The sequence below is a fragment of the Trypanosoma grayi genome (assembly GCF_000691245.1).
Source record: "Trypanosoma grayi strain ANR4 Tgr_386_V1, whole genome shotgun sequence".
NCBI lineage: Eukaryota > Euglenozoa > Kinetoplastea > Trypanosomatida > Trypanosomatidae > Trypanosoma > Trypanosoma grayi.
In genome coordinates, this window is record NW_008826005.1 from 1 (window position 1) to 15,602 (window position 15,602).

Here is a 15,602-nt window from a genome sequence, read left to right on the forward strand (position 1 = left end):
CAGAAAGGGTCACACACAGACACACAGCCAACAGAGCTCACGCAGGGGGGTGCCGTGATGGTCGATCGCCAAACTCACGACAGGATCACATTCCTTTACACACGCTCTTGCCCACGAGGACAGATGCCACCACCACAGGCACAAGATAAACAGAGACAAAAGAAACAACAAAACAACAAACAATCGTAAGAATCGGTTTGAGAACACTGACATAAGCACCGTCCAAAGAAAAACAACAACAACAACAACAAAACACACTCACCTTCCCTTCTTCTCGTTTCCTCTTCGTTTTCATTGTCGGCTTCTCCCCCCATTCTCTTCCCACAGCAGCAATGTTGGCATCACGACTTGGCCGTCTTCGTCGTCTCCGCGACGCGGCTGTCAAAGCGCAGCACCTTCACCGCGCCGCTGTGGTAACCGATGTGAAACACTGGCACGTCGCGCTGCTCCTGCCGTATCGCCGTGACGGCGCCGAGCCGCACGCGCTGATCACTGTCCACAAGAGGCCCGTGGTACTCCACGCGCACTATGCGGCCGTGCTGCACACTATCCGGCGGCAGCCGCACCGCCCGCCAGAGCGACACACTGCCGTCCTGGTGCCCGGTGAGCAGCAGCTGAATGCCGGAGCACCACTCAAGCGTGTCGTACGTCGTGACGGTTGTCATGCTGGCAACGAACATGTGGCCGCCGTCTACGGCGAAGCCAACTTGGCCAGTTTCGTCCTCCAAGTGCGGGGAAGCAACTTCAGACATGGGAAGGGCACCAATGCCGTACGGCTCGCCATACCGGTCAAATATCAAAAGATGGCGGCGTGTGACGACGATGGAATTCGCACAACGCGGGTCCAGAGCAGCAGCAACAACGATGCGGTCGCCTGGTGTCGCGTTGGGAATCATGCGTGTAGTGTCTAGCCGGTGGAGCTTCTGCGTGCGCTGTTGTTGAACGCACCACACAATAGGGAAATCAGCGCCGCACGTGGTGTAGCTGATGACGCGGCCGTAATGCGTGTCCGAAGCGAAACCGGCAATAGAGTGTGTGTGGTGGCACAACGTCGAGCTCAGTAGCAGCATACCGTCCTCTGAGCTCGGGGTGAGGCAGTACAGTGTGCCGCTGTTGGAGCCAAGGAGGATGAGCGTCTCGCGGCAGCTCACACGAATAACACTAACGCTTACGGGCGCCTTGAGCGCTGAGGTGTAACGCAACAGTGAGAGGAAACGACCGCTTGTGACATCGAAGCGCATCAGCAGATGTTCGCCTTCACTCCAGGCTATCATGTAATCCGCATCGTCAACAGGCACAATATACCTGTAGCAGCACATCTTTGTTCCACCCCGAAGCGTAGCAAAATCAAGCACCGCGTTGTCGTGAATACGAAACATCTCGGAGAGTTTTGCAGGCGTTGCCTGAAAGATTCCTGGCGCCGGATCCTCAAAGACGAACCACGTCTGCGGCGAATCAAGCGCGTGCATTACCATCAAGACTACCTTCGGCATCTGCTCCTGAAAGGCGGTGTTGTACGTGTGACCGCTGCGCGTGCTGACGCCACCACTGCCACCACCACTACCACCGCTGCTGCTGCTGTTGCCACCGCCTTCTGCACCACCACCGGAACTGGCGCCGGCACCAGCACTGCCGCCACCACTCGGCGAGTCGCACGGCTCGAGCTCTCGCTGTGCTGGGTGGCGTTCCTGAAACAATTGCATTGGTGTCTGCCCAAAGTTGTCGACCTCAGCGATGATGACATCGATGTCGCGCGAGTCATGACTCCTATTAAGTGCCCGCACAACCTCCTCACCGTACGTCATGCGTTGGAACACGTTGTACCTCTCCACAGCAAGCCGACCGCGGCGACAGACGCCAAATATGAGGTCGATCCAACGATGAATGTTATTCACGACGGCGCTGCTCTCCAGTGCGTACCGCATAATAGCGGTAAAGACTTGCGTCGAGCCTTTAGCCCAGGGCGGCAACCTTACGTCATTCACGGTGCTTCCGTCTGACTTTTCGCCGAATATGCAGTGATTCACATTCACGAGGAACATACTATTCGAATAGAACTCTGGCGTTAGCTCCTTACAGTCCGTTGGACCATTCACACACGATTGAAACGAAGCCTCAATAGAGTCAAACAGACGCGTTGCCACGTCGAAATCGCCCCCCTGAAAGATACGCGCAAACGTCGTGTATGGCTCGGCGCGGATAAGGTAATGCAACACACCTCCACTAGTTGAGTAGTGCGTGCCGTGGTGGAACGGCTCCACAACCTCCATGTCCGGCTCCGCCGTCTGCATCTCCATCATCTGTTTATACAGTCGCGCCACCGCTTGCCGGCGCGTTTCGGTCTGCGCCCCCATTGGCAGCGAGAAGTCCCGATATGACGCGGGTAAATCAAGCGCAACTTCCTCTGACTTGTAGTCCGCGAGCACCCACGGGTAAACTGGGTATTGGTTAAAGTCTATGATGGTGCGACCTGCCACACAGTTGAGAAATTTGAGGTAGTCGAAGGTGGAGACAGATCCTGCTGCCCAGCGGATAAGCATTGATCGAATGCTGGCACCTCGCTGAGAGTGGTCATAGAAATCGTATCGCTGCGTGCCGAGGACTTCCTTCAGCATGGCGAGGAACGCGTCACGTACGCGGGTATTCATGGACTGCTGCGCATCTACAACTGACAGCAGTAACCCATCATCATACATGAGCTCAAGACGAACAGCAGTGTCTTGGTGCATGTAGAGCGCTGTACGCACTGAGCGTATGTTGCGCGTGCGGTAGACCCAGAATAAATCACGGTACGCGTGCCCCGTTGACTGTCGCACAGACTGTGCCACTTTGGTTCCGTCTTTGCACGCCTCTGACTCGCGCCGCCGCCGCCGGTCGCTGCCACTACTGGTGTCAGTAAGGAAGCGCTGCAACTTACTCGTCATGGAGAGGGCGAAGCTGAGAGCGGTCTGTTCATCATTTGACCTCCGCTTTGGCGGACGCGTCATAACACATGTGACAGAGCGACCAGCTTCTTCTTCGTCGTGTTCACATTTGCACAAGACAATGTCACCCGATTCTGTGATGTGGGAAAAGCCAATGAGCTTCAGTGTCGTATCAGTGAGGAGAACCAGGCATGGGGTGACGTGGATACCGTTGACACGGAACCCGTTACTAATGAAGCGCAGCACCTCGTTTGGCTCCAAGAGGTATCGCAGTAGACTCACCGCAGAGTGGCTCACATCGCAGCGACGATCAATGAAAGGCACACACCCAGTGTACACGTAAGGCCTGCAACGGACGGTAAAGGGTGGCACCAGGGCTGAAATGTGGTTGAGCTGCTGCTCGCATGTATCAGCGCCCACGACAGTGGGGACGGCATCCTCTGAACCCCAACCAGCCAGCACCTTCGTGTGGTTCCCACGTGTGTCCATGTAATGCAGCAAGCGCGCGCGAGGGTCACTTTGCTCAAAGGAACAACACTGCGGCGTCAGCCAGTGAACCTGGGATAGACTTAAAGATGAGATGCGCCCAACTTGAGAGGAGAAGCGGGAAGTGTAGGCGTCGATTAATGCTGCTGTCTTGTGCTGCTCCTTCAGCTCTGTTGTTTTTGTATACGCCTCGTTGAACACCTTGATGCGTTTAATATACTCGCTGCGGTCCTTCAGCAATGACTTGAAGGCAATGTCTGCCTTCGTCTTGGGGCGCCCAGACATCAGCGTATCGACTGTCGTCATGTTGTTACGGCAGAAGATGTCAAAGGCGGCGATGGCAGCTGCCTCATCCTTTCCGAGTAATGTGGCTGTAAATTCCTTGTAGAGTGAGAAGCGATGTGTCAAGGTGCGTGCGGTGAGGGCCTTCTGCAGTTCCTTGCTCCCGCTGTAGGTGTGCATCATGTGCCGTATGCACAAAATGACGAAGCTTTTCCGCCGCGTTGTCTCCTCGTCGTTCATAGACGTCGGCGGGAGTGCCGCGTAGATGCGAAACAGCACGCGCAGGAGACACTCGAGCATGTCCTTCATGATCCACTGCGGTGTCATGGCACGGGTAAACATGAGGTAGATGAGTTCCATTAGTTCAGGAGTCACCTCCTGCGTTGAAGGCTTGTTCAGCACCGCTATACAGCCCTTCACGACCTGCGAGCGAAGTTGCTGTAGAGAGCGGCGCGGCCACGACGAAGCTGCAGTCGTGAGCATCGAAACAAAGTACGGCGAGAGATGCGACAACTCCATGACGTTGAATGAGAGGAGATCGACTAGGAGGTCGTTGAAGCGGCAGACATTGAAGAAGAATACGTCCGACACCGAACCCTGTTGCAGCATGCTTGCGCTGGATGAATGAATGATGTTGCTGCTGGTGCTGTTGTTGCCAACACCACCGCGCCTGCCGAGTCCCTTTGTTGTTGTTATCGCCATCGTCTTCGATGATGCCATTTCCGGCATATGCCGCGAGGATTCCAGCGAGTGCTCATGCCTCTTCACGCAGCGCAGCACTTGCTGCATGAAGAAATGCGTCAGCGTTGATGCCGCCTCTTCCGTGCTCGATGTGGCGCCCATGATGAGCATGACTTGAAACAACAAGCCACCGCAGCATCCGTACTTCTGTCCGCCCACCCAACTCGTTGTGACGGGCAGCGTATGCAGTGAGGAGGTGATGGTGCAACGCAGCACCTCCACAGAGTTATCACGCAGCAACTCCACCACCGACGCATGCGGCACACTCAGCTCCTCAATCGAGCCTATTGTGGCCCCCACGTACATCTGGCTCCTCATCTCACGGTGCACGCTATCGTCCTCTGCAATTGGGGCAACAACCGCCAGTATGGAGCCGAGGCGATGCTCCACACCGTCGTCGTCTTCGTCGCTTCCCGACTGCGACGAGGCCCAGGAGAGTAACGATGCGCGCCGGCGTGTGTGCTGCCTTATCTCCTCAACCTCTTCTTCCTTTTGCTGCAGCTGTTCTTGTTGCGCAAGCCTTGACTCTTGTTGTTGTTCTTGTTGTAGTGGTGGTGGTGATAGTGGCAATGATGGCTGTGGACCCTTTTCTTCCTCCGCGTATGCGTCCTCCTCCTCTCCATACTCAACTTCATCGTCGTCATCATCTTCGGCACCACCCCACCTCGTCGGCGAGGACTGCAGCACACTGCTTCCCCCTTGAGAGCGAGTGACGCTGTCGACACTCCCAACATCCATACTCGCGCGTCCATCTGATACCGCCATCGGCGCCGCGATTGTTGATGTTGTTGATGCTCCTGCAATGTCCGCCGAAAGAGCAACTGGGGCTTGGCCCCACTGTGCACGTTCAAGCTCTTCAGTATTTGCCAATACCTTCGCGCGCTGCAGGAACGTCCCAAAGAAGGCGAGAGAGGCGGTCTGGTATGGTGATAGTGTGAGCGAGACGAAAAGATTCGGATTAGAGGAAAGCCGTTGAAGCGTGTGCAGCACAAACAAGGTCCCACTCACCTCTTTATCCAAAACCCGGAGCGGTTCAGTATTGCTGACGCGCTGCAGCAGCACTTGATAGCGGCTGCGCTTAGCCGTGCGCCATAGACGGACACACACGCGCAGCACCATCCATGCCCCGCGATGCCGACGCAGCGTCGTAAACGGCAGGGTACCAGGCTGCATAACGTCTTCCTGCTTGCCTTCTCCCGGTGAAGATAATGTCGATGATTGTGAGGCGCCTGCTTCCGCCACTGCAGCTGTTGTGGTTGTTGCTACTGCAAGACCTTCACCACCACTTTGGGGTGGGAGGAGACGTTTAACCTCAATAAGCAGCATCAGCCGGCTACACACCCGTGCGAGGCTAAAGTATTTGTGCAGGCGGTACGAGCAATGCAGGCGCCGCTGCATCACAGTACTGATACCACATGGTCGGAAACAGGAGGGAGTCAACAGAGTTGCATTCAAGTGAAGCGTAAAGACTTTGGCGAATATGGGTGCGGCCACCGCGTCGGGTTCTGGCACCATCAAGTGGAGGATGCCGTCCAGCTGCTCGAGCAATGGGTGCTTCGACGCGAGCACGTCAATGCGCTTCGCCGCCCCAACACTCAGACTCAGAAGCAGAAGCACCAGATCCTCATTGAAGCTGTGTGGTGAAAGCGCAGCCACAACGACTGCCGGGTTTTGCATTACCTCGTTTCGCAGGAGCGCGTTGCACTGTAGCGCCTCAAAGAAGAGCCGCGCCGCGTACACTACAGAAGCCGAATCTGCAAATCGCGAAACACAAGCAGCGAACCAATTGAGATCAACAATGAGTCCAAAGGCTGTAATGAAGGCAGCACTACTGCAACACTCGACGAGGCTGCGCAGTATCATGAGAGTGATGTCACACGCTACACGGTGGGAGACGCGAATCTGGGCAAATCGCGCCTTCGGCAGCACCACCCGCACCGATGGCTGCAGCAGGCTCACCACCTCCATCTCGGCCGGTGTGAGCATCGCCGGCGTGGACGCAACGGCGTTGACAATGTTCGGCTCAAAGTCACAGGCAATCATGATCTGCTTCACGCACGAAATGACGCGGGCGCAGATGGAGAAGGGTAGCGAGACAGCCTCATAGACAAGGCTGTTGAGCACGCTGTCAACGAAGCGGAACGGCAGAACGTAGTTAGCGTTCCGCCGTGCAAAGCGGCAGGAGGCGAACGTGAACATCTTTTCCACACGCACCATAATATATTCGGCGCATTCCACCGGCATAGCGGAAATCAGCGCCATATTGCGCAGAATGTGGTCAAACACGAGACGGTTGATAATGAAGGGGTGTTGTTCATCGTTGACGCTCACCTGCGTCGCTGCAAGGTCTAGGAGACTATCGCACACGGCCGGCGTGATGAGGTGAGCCAGGCGGCACAGGTGGTGGCCGAGCAGCGCGTATGTGCGCCAGTCCATGGTGCCACTGGTGGTAGTGCTGCGGATGCAGCTACATGCAAGCGCCACGTAATCTTGCAGTTCTTCCGCACTGTTTGACTGACCGATCCAGTCAAGCAGATACAGCAACCCGCCACGGGACAGGAAGAGATCGCGGTAATCGATCCAACCCTTCGGCGGCTCCGCGTAGTTGCCGGTTAGCTTCGCCATGATTGGGTACTTCTCCTGCTGCGCGTGGAGGGTGCTCAGCAGCAGCGTGTCACGGCTCTCATATGGCACAAAGGCGGCAATGCGGTCGTCGACGGGCAAGGCCTCGCGGCTCTCTGATAACTCACGTGGTACCTCCTGAACAAGCATCTTGCAAACATTCGGCTGGTACGGTGCCATGGCGACATACGCCTCAACCTGCGGTGCGGTTAGTTCCTCATCCCACATGGAGACATCGCCAATAGAGAAGAGGGCGTCATGCACAACATCATTGACAAAGCCAATGTTAATGATCACCTCCGTGTGAGGCCGAAAGTACGGCAACGTACACGTCCCAACCCTGTTTGCGTTGAGATACACGCTGACAGTGTGAGCGACGCTCATCACAACAAGACAATGAACCCAACGTCGCGGGGCAAGGCCCTGTAGCGCTTGGCTCTCATTCACAGACATCTTCTTTCCCTCCTGCATAATGTGTATGCTGTCGCCGCCCGCGATGTAGATGGACGCCGGCGATGGCGACGGCACATCACAGTCAACAAAACCAAATAAGTTCATGGTGCTGTAGATCTCCTCGAAACGAAAGGAGGCGGAGATGGAGAATCCCTTCTCTGGCCATTGCCCCATAGTTACAACAATACCACCAGTGCAATTAAAACGCAGCTCGCTGTACTCCGGTGCCTCACGCAGAATCGGCGCCCAGAACGACTCGAGCTCGTCCCTGCGCCCCACATACGGAAGCTGGTGATCTGCCGAAGCGGCGTCGAGCTCCAAATAAGGTAGAAGTGCCGTTTGCCGCGCCTCGAGCACCCACTGCAGCATCGCATCGGAGCGCACTTTCGCCGTCTTCTTTAGAACCAGATGAACGACAGAGAGAAGGTTGCTTTCTAGCTCTACCGCGTGCTCGTGTGCGTGACGCAGCAAAGGCGGAATAAGGTCTACGAATACCGGCTTCTCCACCGAATAATTCGGGATGGACAGACTAAAGTGTCCATGCATTTGCACACGGCGTGAGTAATTTCGGTAGTCGTCATACTTGGACGTAGCGGCATTGAGCACAGCCTGGGAGATGAGGATGAAAAATTCCGCCCCCTCAAGTGAGACAAGACTCTCGGCGAACATTTGCACCAATCGCGTCTCCGCCAAGTGTGGCCCCGACCCCTGCGGCGACTCCACCACCGATAGGAAGCGGAAGAGCTGCTGAATGAGCCGTGGGAATTCCCCAACGTGATGCGGGACCAGCAGAAGATGCTCAAGCACCGTAATTACCGCATCGACACATCCATATTGGAACAGCCGCACACGGCGTTCATGTTTGGCGTCAGCCGGCACCTTACTCAAGACGAGCTCCAAAGAGAATAGCGGAAGCAGTTGTAATAGCAAAGAAGGATCTGCGTTGCGTATTACCTCCGCATACACCGCGTAGACCTCACCGAAATCTAGGCTGCTAGTAATACAGCGCCGTCCCAGTTTCGAGAGTCGTGTATCATTAGCCCAGAGAAGAGCAAACAATATCTCCAGCAGATGTGTAGAGAGAAAACGGGTGTTGCGTTTTAAGAGGATGGTGAAGATGTCACACAACCCTAGAACGGTGCCACCACACTTTACTTGTGATGCTTCCAAAACCGTAGCATCGATTTCGGCCGATGCAATACTCTCAGTACCCAAGTGGACCACTGTCGCAGCAGATACAGAAACTGAAGTCGCAGGAGTTGTATCTGCACCTCCAGAGACATCCAACTTCTCCGTATCCGCAGCGGGTATAGATCCCATCTTGAGCAGAATCGCAAGCATTTCCATTAGAACCTCATGCGAGCGCGTATTAATATCCTCATCGTCATCGCTTATAAGGCTGGTGTACCACAATCGCACTACGGGAGACAAGAGAGACTTTAGCGTGTCGTATGCCTCGACACCTCCATCAGCAGCGGCGTTGGTAGCCGCCTCATCGCACCACCGTAGCAGCAGCAATGGTAGTTCTATAAGATCCACCACCTCACCAGATAGCGGCGGCTCGTGCAGCACGTGGTACGTCTGCCATAGCGCTGACAATATCTGGCGCGCAAGCACAGCGTACATGGCGTTCTCATCCACAGATTCAGGAGATCCGCTCTTGCAGATGAATTCCCCTCCGGTAGAGCTCGCTGTCCGAGAAAAGATGACGTCGTCATCCTGTATAGGGACGCCCGGCGTCACGGGGGCCGACTGCAGCCGTTGTTCCAGATGCCGCAGCCCGCTAAGGAACGCACGCACTACTAGACGCCCCTCCAACTCAGAAAAGGCACTGCTGCTGCGCATCGTAATCTGAGAGAGCAGGGTGCAACTCGATAGCCGCAGGGAGAGCGGCATGGTAACGTCTGTAAAAACTTCTCTGAGAACCTCCGTCAGGCTACTCGTAACCATGACAAACGTTTTGTTTTCGAACCACCACTTCTCATCATGTTCCGATGATCTAAGCAGGGGTTGGGGGTTTGTGGACACAGAGTCGTTAACCATGCGCGGATCCGGTGAGCTCATCTGCTCCTCGTCGGGCGTTGACTGCCGCGCTACTGTTGACGGTGTTGTTGTTGTTAATATAGGGGTAGCGGATGCGCGGGATGTCCCCGGCCAGATACCCATCCAGAGTGACTTGGCTAGATTTGAGCCAAGAGAGGCGCCAAACTCGCGTGGGAGCGCCCGCATCATATGTATGCTATCAGTGAGTGAACTCGGTATCCCACCACGGTTGTGTAGACTTTCGTTGGTCAACTCGCTGCTCCCACCTTGATGCTGCGATGGGTTGCCAACCTGCACAGCCACCGTTGCTGCTTCTGCTACTGTCTTGCTGCGTGCGATGGGCGGCGTGCACTGAGTCCTCATAATCCTAAAGAGCATCGGCTCGCACTCCACAAGCGCTGGGCAGTAGCGCAAGATGCACCGCACACACCCTGCCAGATCGTGCTTGAGGAGTTGCTGCAGGATCACCTCGCGGTGGGCGGCCAAGTCGTGCACCGACGCGCCCTCGCCGCTTGACTGCAGCAGTTGGGAGAGGGCATCCCACGCTGCCAGCATATTTTCATACATGGCGACCTGCACGCTGAGCGACAATTTTCCTGCCTCACCCTGCGCCGGCGTAACAGCGCGCGAGCTCAGCTCAATGATGAGACAGAGCCCGGTGACAACAGCGGGGCTTTCGTACGCGGCCGCCTTTTCCACCGCAGCCACCGCGACAGCGAGCGCCTCCCTGGATATCTCATCGTACGCGTTTTTTCGACCGCTGGCGAGTCTCTCGGCCAACGTGCACTTGCTTGTTGGCTTTCGCTGCGGTATGAAGTCGTCGCCGCCTCCGCTGCTGCCGCGCTGCAGCGAGGCATGTCGCACGAAAGGGCGAATGAGCGACGAGGTGGCGATGCGCAGGCGGAGGCCGTGCAGCAAATTCGCCGCTAGCGGCCGCGGCTCCGTGTACACCAATGCACGTGCACATGCAGTGCTTGCCGTGCAGCAATGCAACACGCACCGCAGTACCTCCCGCGTAGCTGTCACGGCTGCACCAGTGATGCTGCCCTTCTCCATATACATCCGCCGTGCCTCTTCACAGAAGGCACAGAACACACGCGTCATCCAGCGGAAGTGTTGCTGCCGCACCACTGTCTCACAGACGTGCGCGTGGATGTCTTTTCCGCGGGCCTCCTCGCCGCCCATCATGGAGATGCAGCTTTTCAGCGAGCAGAAGGCGTCTATGAAGAAAAATATATGGTCTCCACCGAGGGAAGAGGCGCACGCTACTACCTCAGGTGGTGAAGCATTGGCTGGCAAGCTTTCAAACTCGCCAAGCACATAATCAAGGAGTCCATCACATAGAATGCACATTGCACGGGTCGCATCAGTGGCCACGTACGACAGGAGTTGTGTCTGCTGCCTGCTAGCAATGCGCCAGAATACGGACGCCGTTTCCGCCCAAACACGTCGCTCGGCTGTCCCTACTTTGCCCGCAACTCTGACTTCTGGTGCTGGTGCAACTCCAGCTGTAGTTGCGGCGGCAGTGTCAGTGGCAGGCGGTAGTGACGCAGACTGCGCTGCCGTTCCCGCCGCCTCCGCCTTCCTACTTTCAGTGGCCGCCAACGCCGCATGCATAGCATCAAAAAATTTCTGCACACTCGACAAGTCCCTCTCGGATAGTTGCGGCATTCTCTTTGCGCGTTAATACTTTCGTCCGCTCTTATTGCCAGGGCACAACTGTTTTTCAGTCTGTTACAAAGCAGCAAAGGACAAGGTGCAGGATGGTGTATATTCCACTCAACGCCTTGTGGGTCGTAGAGACACTTGCCGAGAGGTGTTTGTGCGTGTGTGGCAGCAGCACGACAGAGCAACAAACCGAATTCGCCCCACGCAGTGTAAAGAGTGGGCGTGCGAGAGTTGTGGGCAGTGAACTGCGAGGTCTGGCTCGAACCTTAGAGTTCCTCGCAATTTTATTGATTATACTCTTCTTTTGCTGACTCGTGTGTCGTCGTGTATGTGCGTGAGAGAGATAGAGTGAGGGAAAGGCAAGAGACACCTCAACAGCAAGAGTGCAGGAAACCGCAGAAAGCATAATCTCGCTCGTCACTACCCGTCGCACCAAGTTGTGCCTCTTTCGCAGCACCAGCCGTGCCACAACGGTGTGGNGGGGGGTGGAAGAGAGAGAGGCCCACCACGCCCCGTTGGCGGAACGAGCTACGCGCCACAGCGGCTGCCAGCTGTGTGTGCTGCCGCCGCCGTGTGGACGTGGCAGGCCTGGGGCGCCAGGAGAAAGAGCGGGGAAAAAAAAACGAAGTAATAAGAGATTGAAGATGAAAAGGGGGAAAAAAAGTGGAAAAGGAAACGTCTCCCTCCTTGGAAAGGGAGAGTATTACTTCCTTAGCGAGACCACAGGAAACCTCAATCCTTTGCGCCCTTGACGCAGATGAAGAAGCATTCTCGCACGCCGTTGCCCATGCGAAGCCGTTACACCTCTTAACAACAACAACATCAACCACACACACACAAATTCCCATCTAGTCGGGGCAGCGAGACTCTAATCGTTTTACACATTGCCCGTCCACTGTGCACTGGAGCACANACACACGCTCTATGATGTTACACGACTGCCTATTTGATCGCATCGAAAACATTCCTTCAGAAGAACAATAACAAAAAACAAACACGCACACACACACACACACACACATACGCGACATCGCAGGGGTGCATAATCCTCCCTCTCCTCACAATATTCGCCCAATCACACCCACGCAGGTACTCACGCACTAGGAAGTGGGTGTAGCTAGATGCGCTTAAGGGCTGTGCGCTTTTTCTCCACTGCCTTCTTGGAGGCTCCAAAGTTTGCGGAAACGCCACCCTCCACACTTCTTGTGTTGAGTGCGGACTCCGAGGCGTTGCGGAGGTGCGAACCAGCCCCACCCTCCGCTGCAGGCATGTTTGGACTAGCGACATTCGGAGGCTTTCTAACTAAGTCTTGCTTCTGCTGCTGCTGCGACTGGTTCTGTGTTTCCATGACATCGGCTGGTTGCAGCTGGCGTGACTCTAGTGGTGGTCTAGCACCCTTCATTGCGTACACCTTTTTCATCATCTCCGCTTTCCTTCTGTAGGCGTTGTAGTCCTCTAACAGAAGGCGTGCCGCGTCCTCGTTGAGGGCGCTCTCTGCATTCGGCTCAATCAGGAGGCAGTGTATCACCGTAAGCACATGGCGCAGACCGAGGTTCGGGCTCCAGTCGCGCTTGAGCACGTTCACGCATATGTCACCCTTTTCCGCGATATTCGGGTGAAATATTTTGGTGCGGAACACACCGCGCGGCGGCACCTCCGGGTAGCCGTCCTCGAAGTGCAGCACGACCTGAAAGAGCCCGCCGTCGAACGGTGTCCCCTCCGGCCCGGCGAAGTCGAAGAGCAGATCGCTGAGGCTGTCCGTCTGGTGAACGCGCACGCCCTCCACCGGGCTCGTCTCCAGCTCTTGCAGCTGGCGCATGATGAGGCGCATCGCGGTGGCAGTGAGCGGCATCTGCAGCGCGCTTCACTCTTCACGGGACTAATGTTGCGTTCTGTGTTGGCGCCCTCCGGTAGCAACCACGCTGGGCCTTCTTGTTTTCCTTTTCTTCTGGTTGTTTACTGCCGCAATGCAAAGGAAGAGGGATGAGAAACACAAGGGACGCTGAGCACAGAGTGGCGTTGCGCTGTCACTGCAGTTTTCTCGCGCAGTGGTGTGAGATCGTATCGCATCATTCCACGAAGGAGGCGCACCGGCATAGACACACAGACACATAAAGGGGAGAGACCTCCTCGTCACACTTTTTGTGAAATGCATTCTGGGCGCGTGACGTGTTTCTCTTTCCTTCTCTCTCTCTCTCTCTCTCTCTCTCTCTTGCTCTCTGTACATATAACGCAGCGACATGGATCAACACAAACCAACACAATAAAAAGGTGATCGCCCACAACATATATACGCCCTTATCCCACGCCCATCGCCGCCACAACTGCCATTGATACCACACACAAACAGTCTTGCGCCCAAGACACAAGCACTTACAGACTCAGATACACACAGAAGTTTACACGGGAGAGTCATCGTCAAAAGCTCTCCGTCCCATTCGCACCACCCACTCAAAGGGTGATGAGCGTGCTCCTTGGCTGCTGACCTGTCGTCTCTCTCTCACTCTCTCTCTCTGTGTGTGTGTGTGTGTGTGAGAGAGTGAGAGAGTTCGTTGCGCCAGTCAGCGCAGTGTGAAGGTGCGAGAGGAAGAAACCTCACTAACCCGTGCACCACTGAGCCACATCCGTTGACAGCACCGCCTGCTCCCCACGGCGCCGTTGCCGCTGCTCCGCCTCGCTGCCCACAGCCAGCAACGCATGGTACGCAGGCTCCAAGCCCAACTGCCGCTCGCATGCTTCCATAATTTCCAACTCGCGGAGGTGGAAGCGCTCACGCATGTGGAAGAGACGGAAGGCCAGCTGCACACGCATAGCAGACTCTTCCTCCACGAGCCGCTGACGCCCAGCCACCTCCCAAAAGAGCATCAAATGTTCTCGAAGCGTCATGCGAATGATTCCACTACGCTCGCTGTTCTCCGACATGTGTAGTTGACAGCGATAGTGCTGCTCGTGCAGGTCGAGATGTTTGAAGACCGTGTGACCGGAGATGCGACCGCACACAACAGCGTGCGGCATCACGGCGCCATACAAAAGCGGAAAACGCTCCACTTGCTCCTTGAGGCGAAGGTGCGCGACGAGCTGGGTGTACTGCGTACACAGTTGCAGCACTTCAACAGCGGTACGGAACAGGGTCTCCGTAGAGACCACCATACCTGCAAAGAGTTGTTGCTGCGCCTCCCACCACTCAACTGTAATGTCACCGCGAGAAATCTCCTCTTGCATCCACAACCGTTTTCGCTGCTCCAGTTGCCTCATCTTGCGGCCCTTGTAGCTCCACACCCAGCGCAGCAGGAATTGCTTGAGTGGTGCTGTTCCCACAACCATGCCGCGGTGTACGTAGGCGTACAAGTCCCGCACACGTTCGAAGCAGGCGGATTCCTCTGCCAACATGTGGCCACGGCGTATATTCTCCAAGAGGTCAAGTTCCCTGCAACCGGCTGCTGCTGCTGGATGTGGCATCCCTTCCGCTGCATGCGGAGGCAGTGGTATCTTGCGAAGTGCCTCGTCCCTCTCTTCCTCAACAATCCTTTGGCGACTGACACACTCGTCACGCAGCAGCATCGGAACGAGCGTGGCAAATTCTCGTGGCCGAAGACGCAGCCACTGTTGCTCCCGCTCGTGTGGTGGATCCATGATGATATCGCGGTCTATTGATCGGCCAGTCAAGTAACCTTCTAGCCCTGTGTTCATTACGGTTGTCGACAGAACTGGGGGCGATTGGCATTTCTGTCCCTCATCCGCGTAGAACCGCATCTCACTGGTGTCTTGAGGGAGTTCTGAGACCGCCGAAAAGGATTGCGTGTTTCTAGTTGAATGCACCAGCCCCTTGGCATGCATACTGTGACTCTTATCATCGGGTGAGGAGAGACGTGACGGACCTTTGCAGCTTCTAGTGCTGCTGCCGCCGTCCAGCAAGTAATTCAGCTGGACCATCGCCGAGTCTGACCACAGCGGGTGATCACTTCGCCGAATCACGCTGCGCACGCTGTACTGGGGGATATTCCACACCGGCACGACCGGTTCTCTGGGGACCAAGATGGGGACCACCTCCGCGGCACTCATGCACACCGCACTGCTTCCCCTACCACGCTGAATGTGCGGCAGCGCGACCGTTATGGAGGTGGCTGTTGTATGCCCCCCATCTACCCCATAGCCGGTAGTGGAACTCGCAAGAGGAGGAAGTTGCCGCGGGTTGTGCGGAACTGTCTCGTGAAGAACGCTGATCCTCGCGGAGTCAGTTTCAACCTCAGCAAACGGCACGAGGGAGCGCTGTTGTTGTTCCTGTGACGGCGCCCGTGGCCCGGGCCAAGAGGCCGCGTGATTCCGCGGTGCCTCCCGCCTGTTCATGCTGCAGCAGCCAGAAGTATGTGTGCGTGTGTGTGT

The 15,602-nt window shown here is 56.1% G+C and overlaps 4 protein-coding genes across 4 annotated transcripts; all 4 read right to left on the reverse strand.

The window, feature by feature from the left end:
• Window positions 1–341: 341 nt before the first annotated feature.
• DQ04_03861000 (putative neurobeachin/beige protein) lies at window positions 342–11,222 on the reverse strand (the record flags this gene model as incomplete). Its single annotated transcript, XM_009313157.1, has 1 exon — window positions 342–11,222. The coding sequence occupies one exon, from the start codon at window positions 11,220–11,222 to the stop codon at window positions 342–344; it is 10,881 nt and encodes a 3,626-aa protein (XP_009311432.1).
• Window positions 11,223–11,590: 368 nt separating this feature from the next.
• On the reverse strand, window positions 11,591–12,067 carry DQ04_03861010 (hypothetical protein; the record flags this gene model as incomplete). Its single annotated transcript, XM_009313158.1, has 1 exon — window positions 11,591–12,067. One exon carries the CDS (start codon window positions 12,065–12,067, stop codon window positions 11,591–11,593), a length of 477 nt encoding a protein of 158 aa, XP_009311433.1.
• Window positions 12,068–12,336: 269 nt separating this feature from the next.
• On the reverse strand, window positions 12,337–13,071 carry DQ04_03861020 (ubiquitin-conjugating enzyme; the record flags this gene model as incomplete). Its single annotated transcript, XM_009313159.1, has 1 exon — window positions 12,337–13,071. The coding sequence occupies one exon, from the start codon at window positions 13,069–13,071 to the stop codon at window positions 12,337–12,339; it is 735 nt and encodes a 244-aa protein (XP_009311434.1).
• Window positions 13,072–13,817: 746 nt separating this feature from the next.
• On the reverse strand, window positions 13,818–15,566 carry DQ04_03861030 (hypothetical protein; the record flags this gene model as incomplete). Its single annotated transcript, XM_009313160.1, has 1 exon — window positions 13,818–15,566. One exon carries the CDS (start codon window positions 15,564–15,566, stop codon window positions 13,818–13,820), a length of 1,749 nt encoding a protein of 582 aa, XP_009311435.1.
• Window positions 15,567–15,602: the final 36 nt, after the last annotated feature.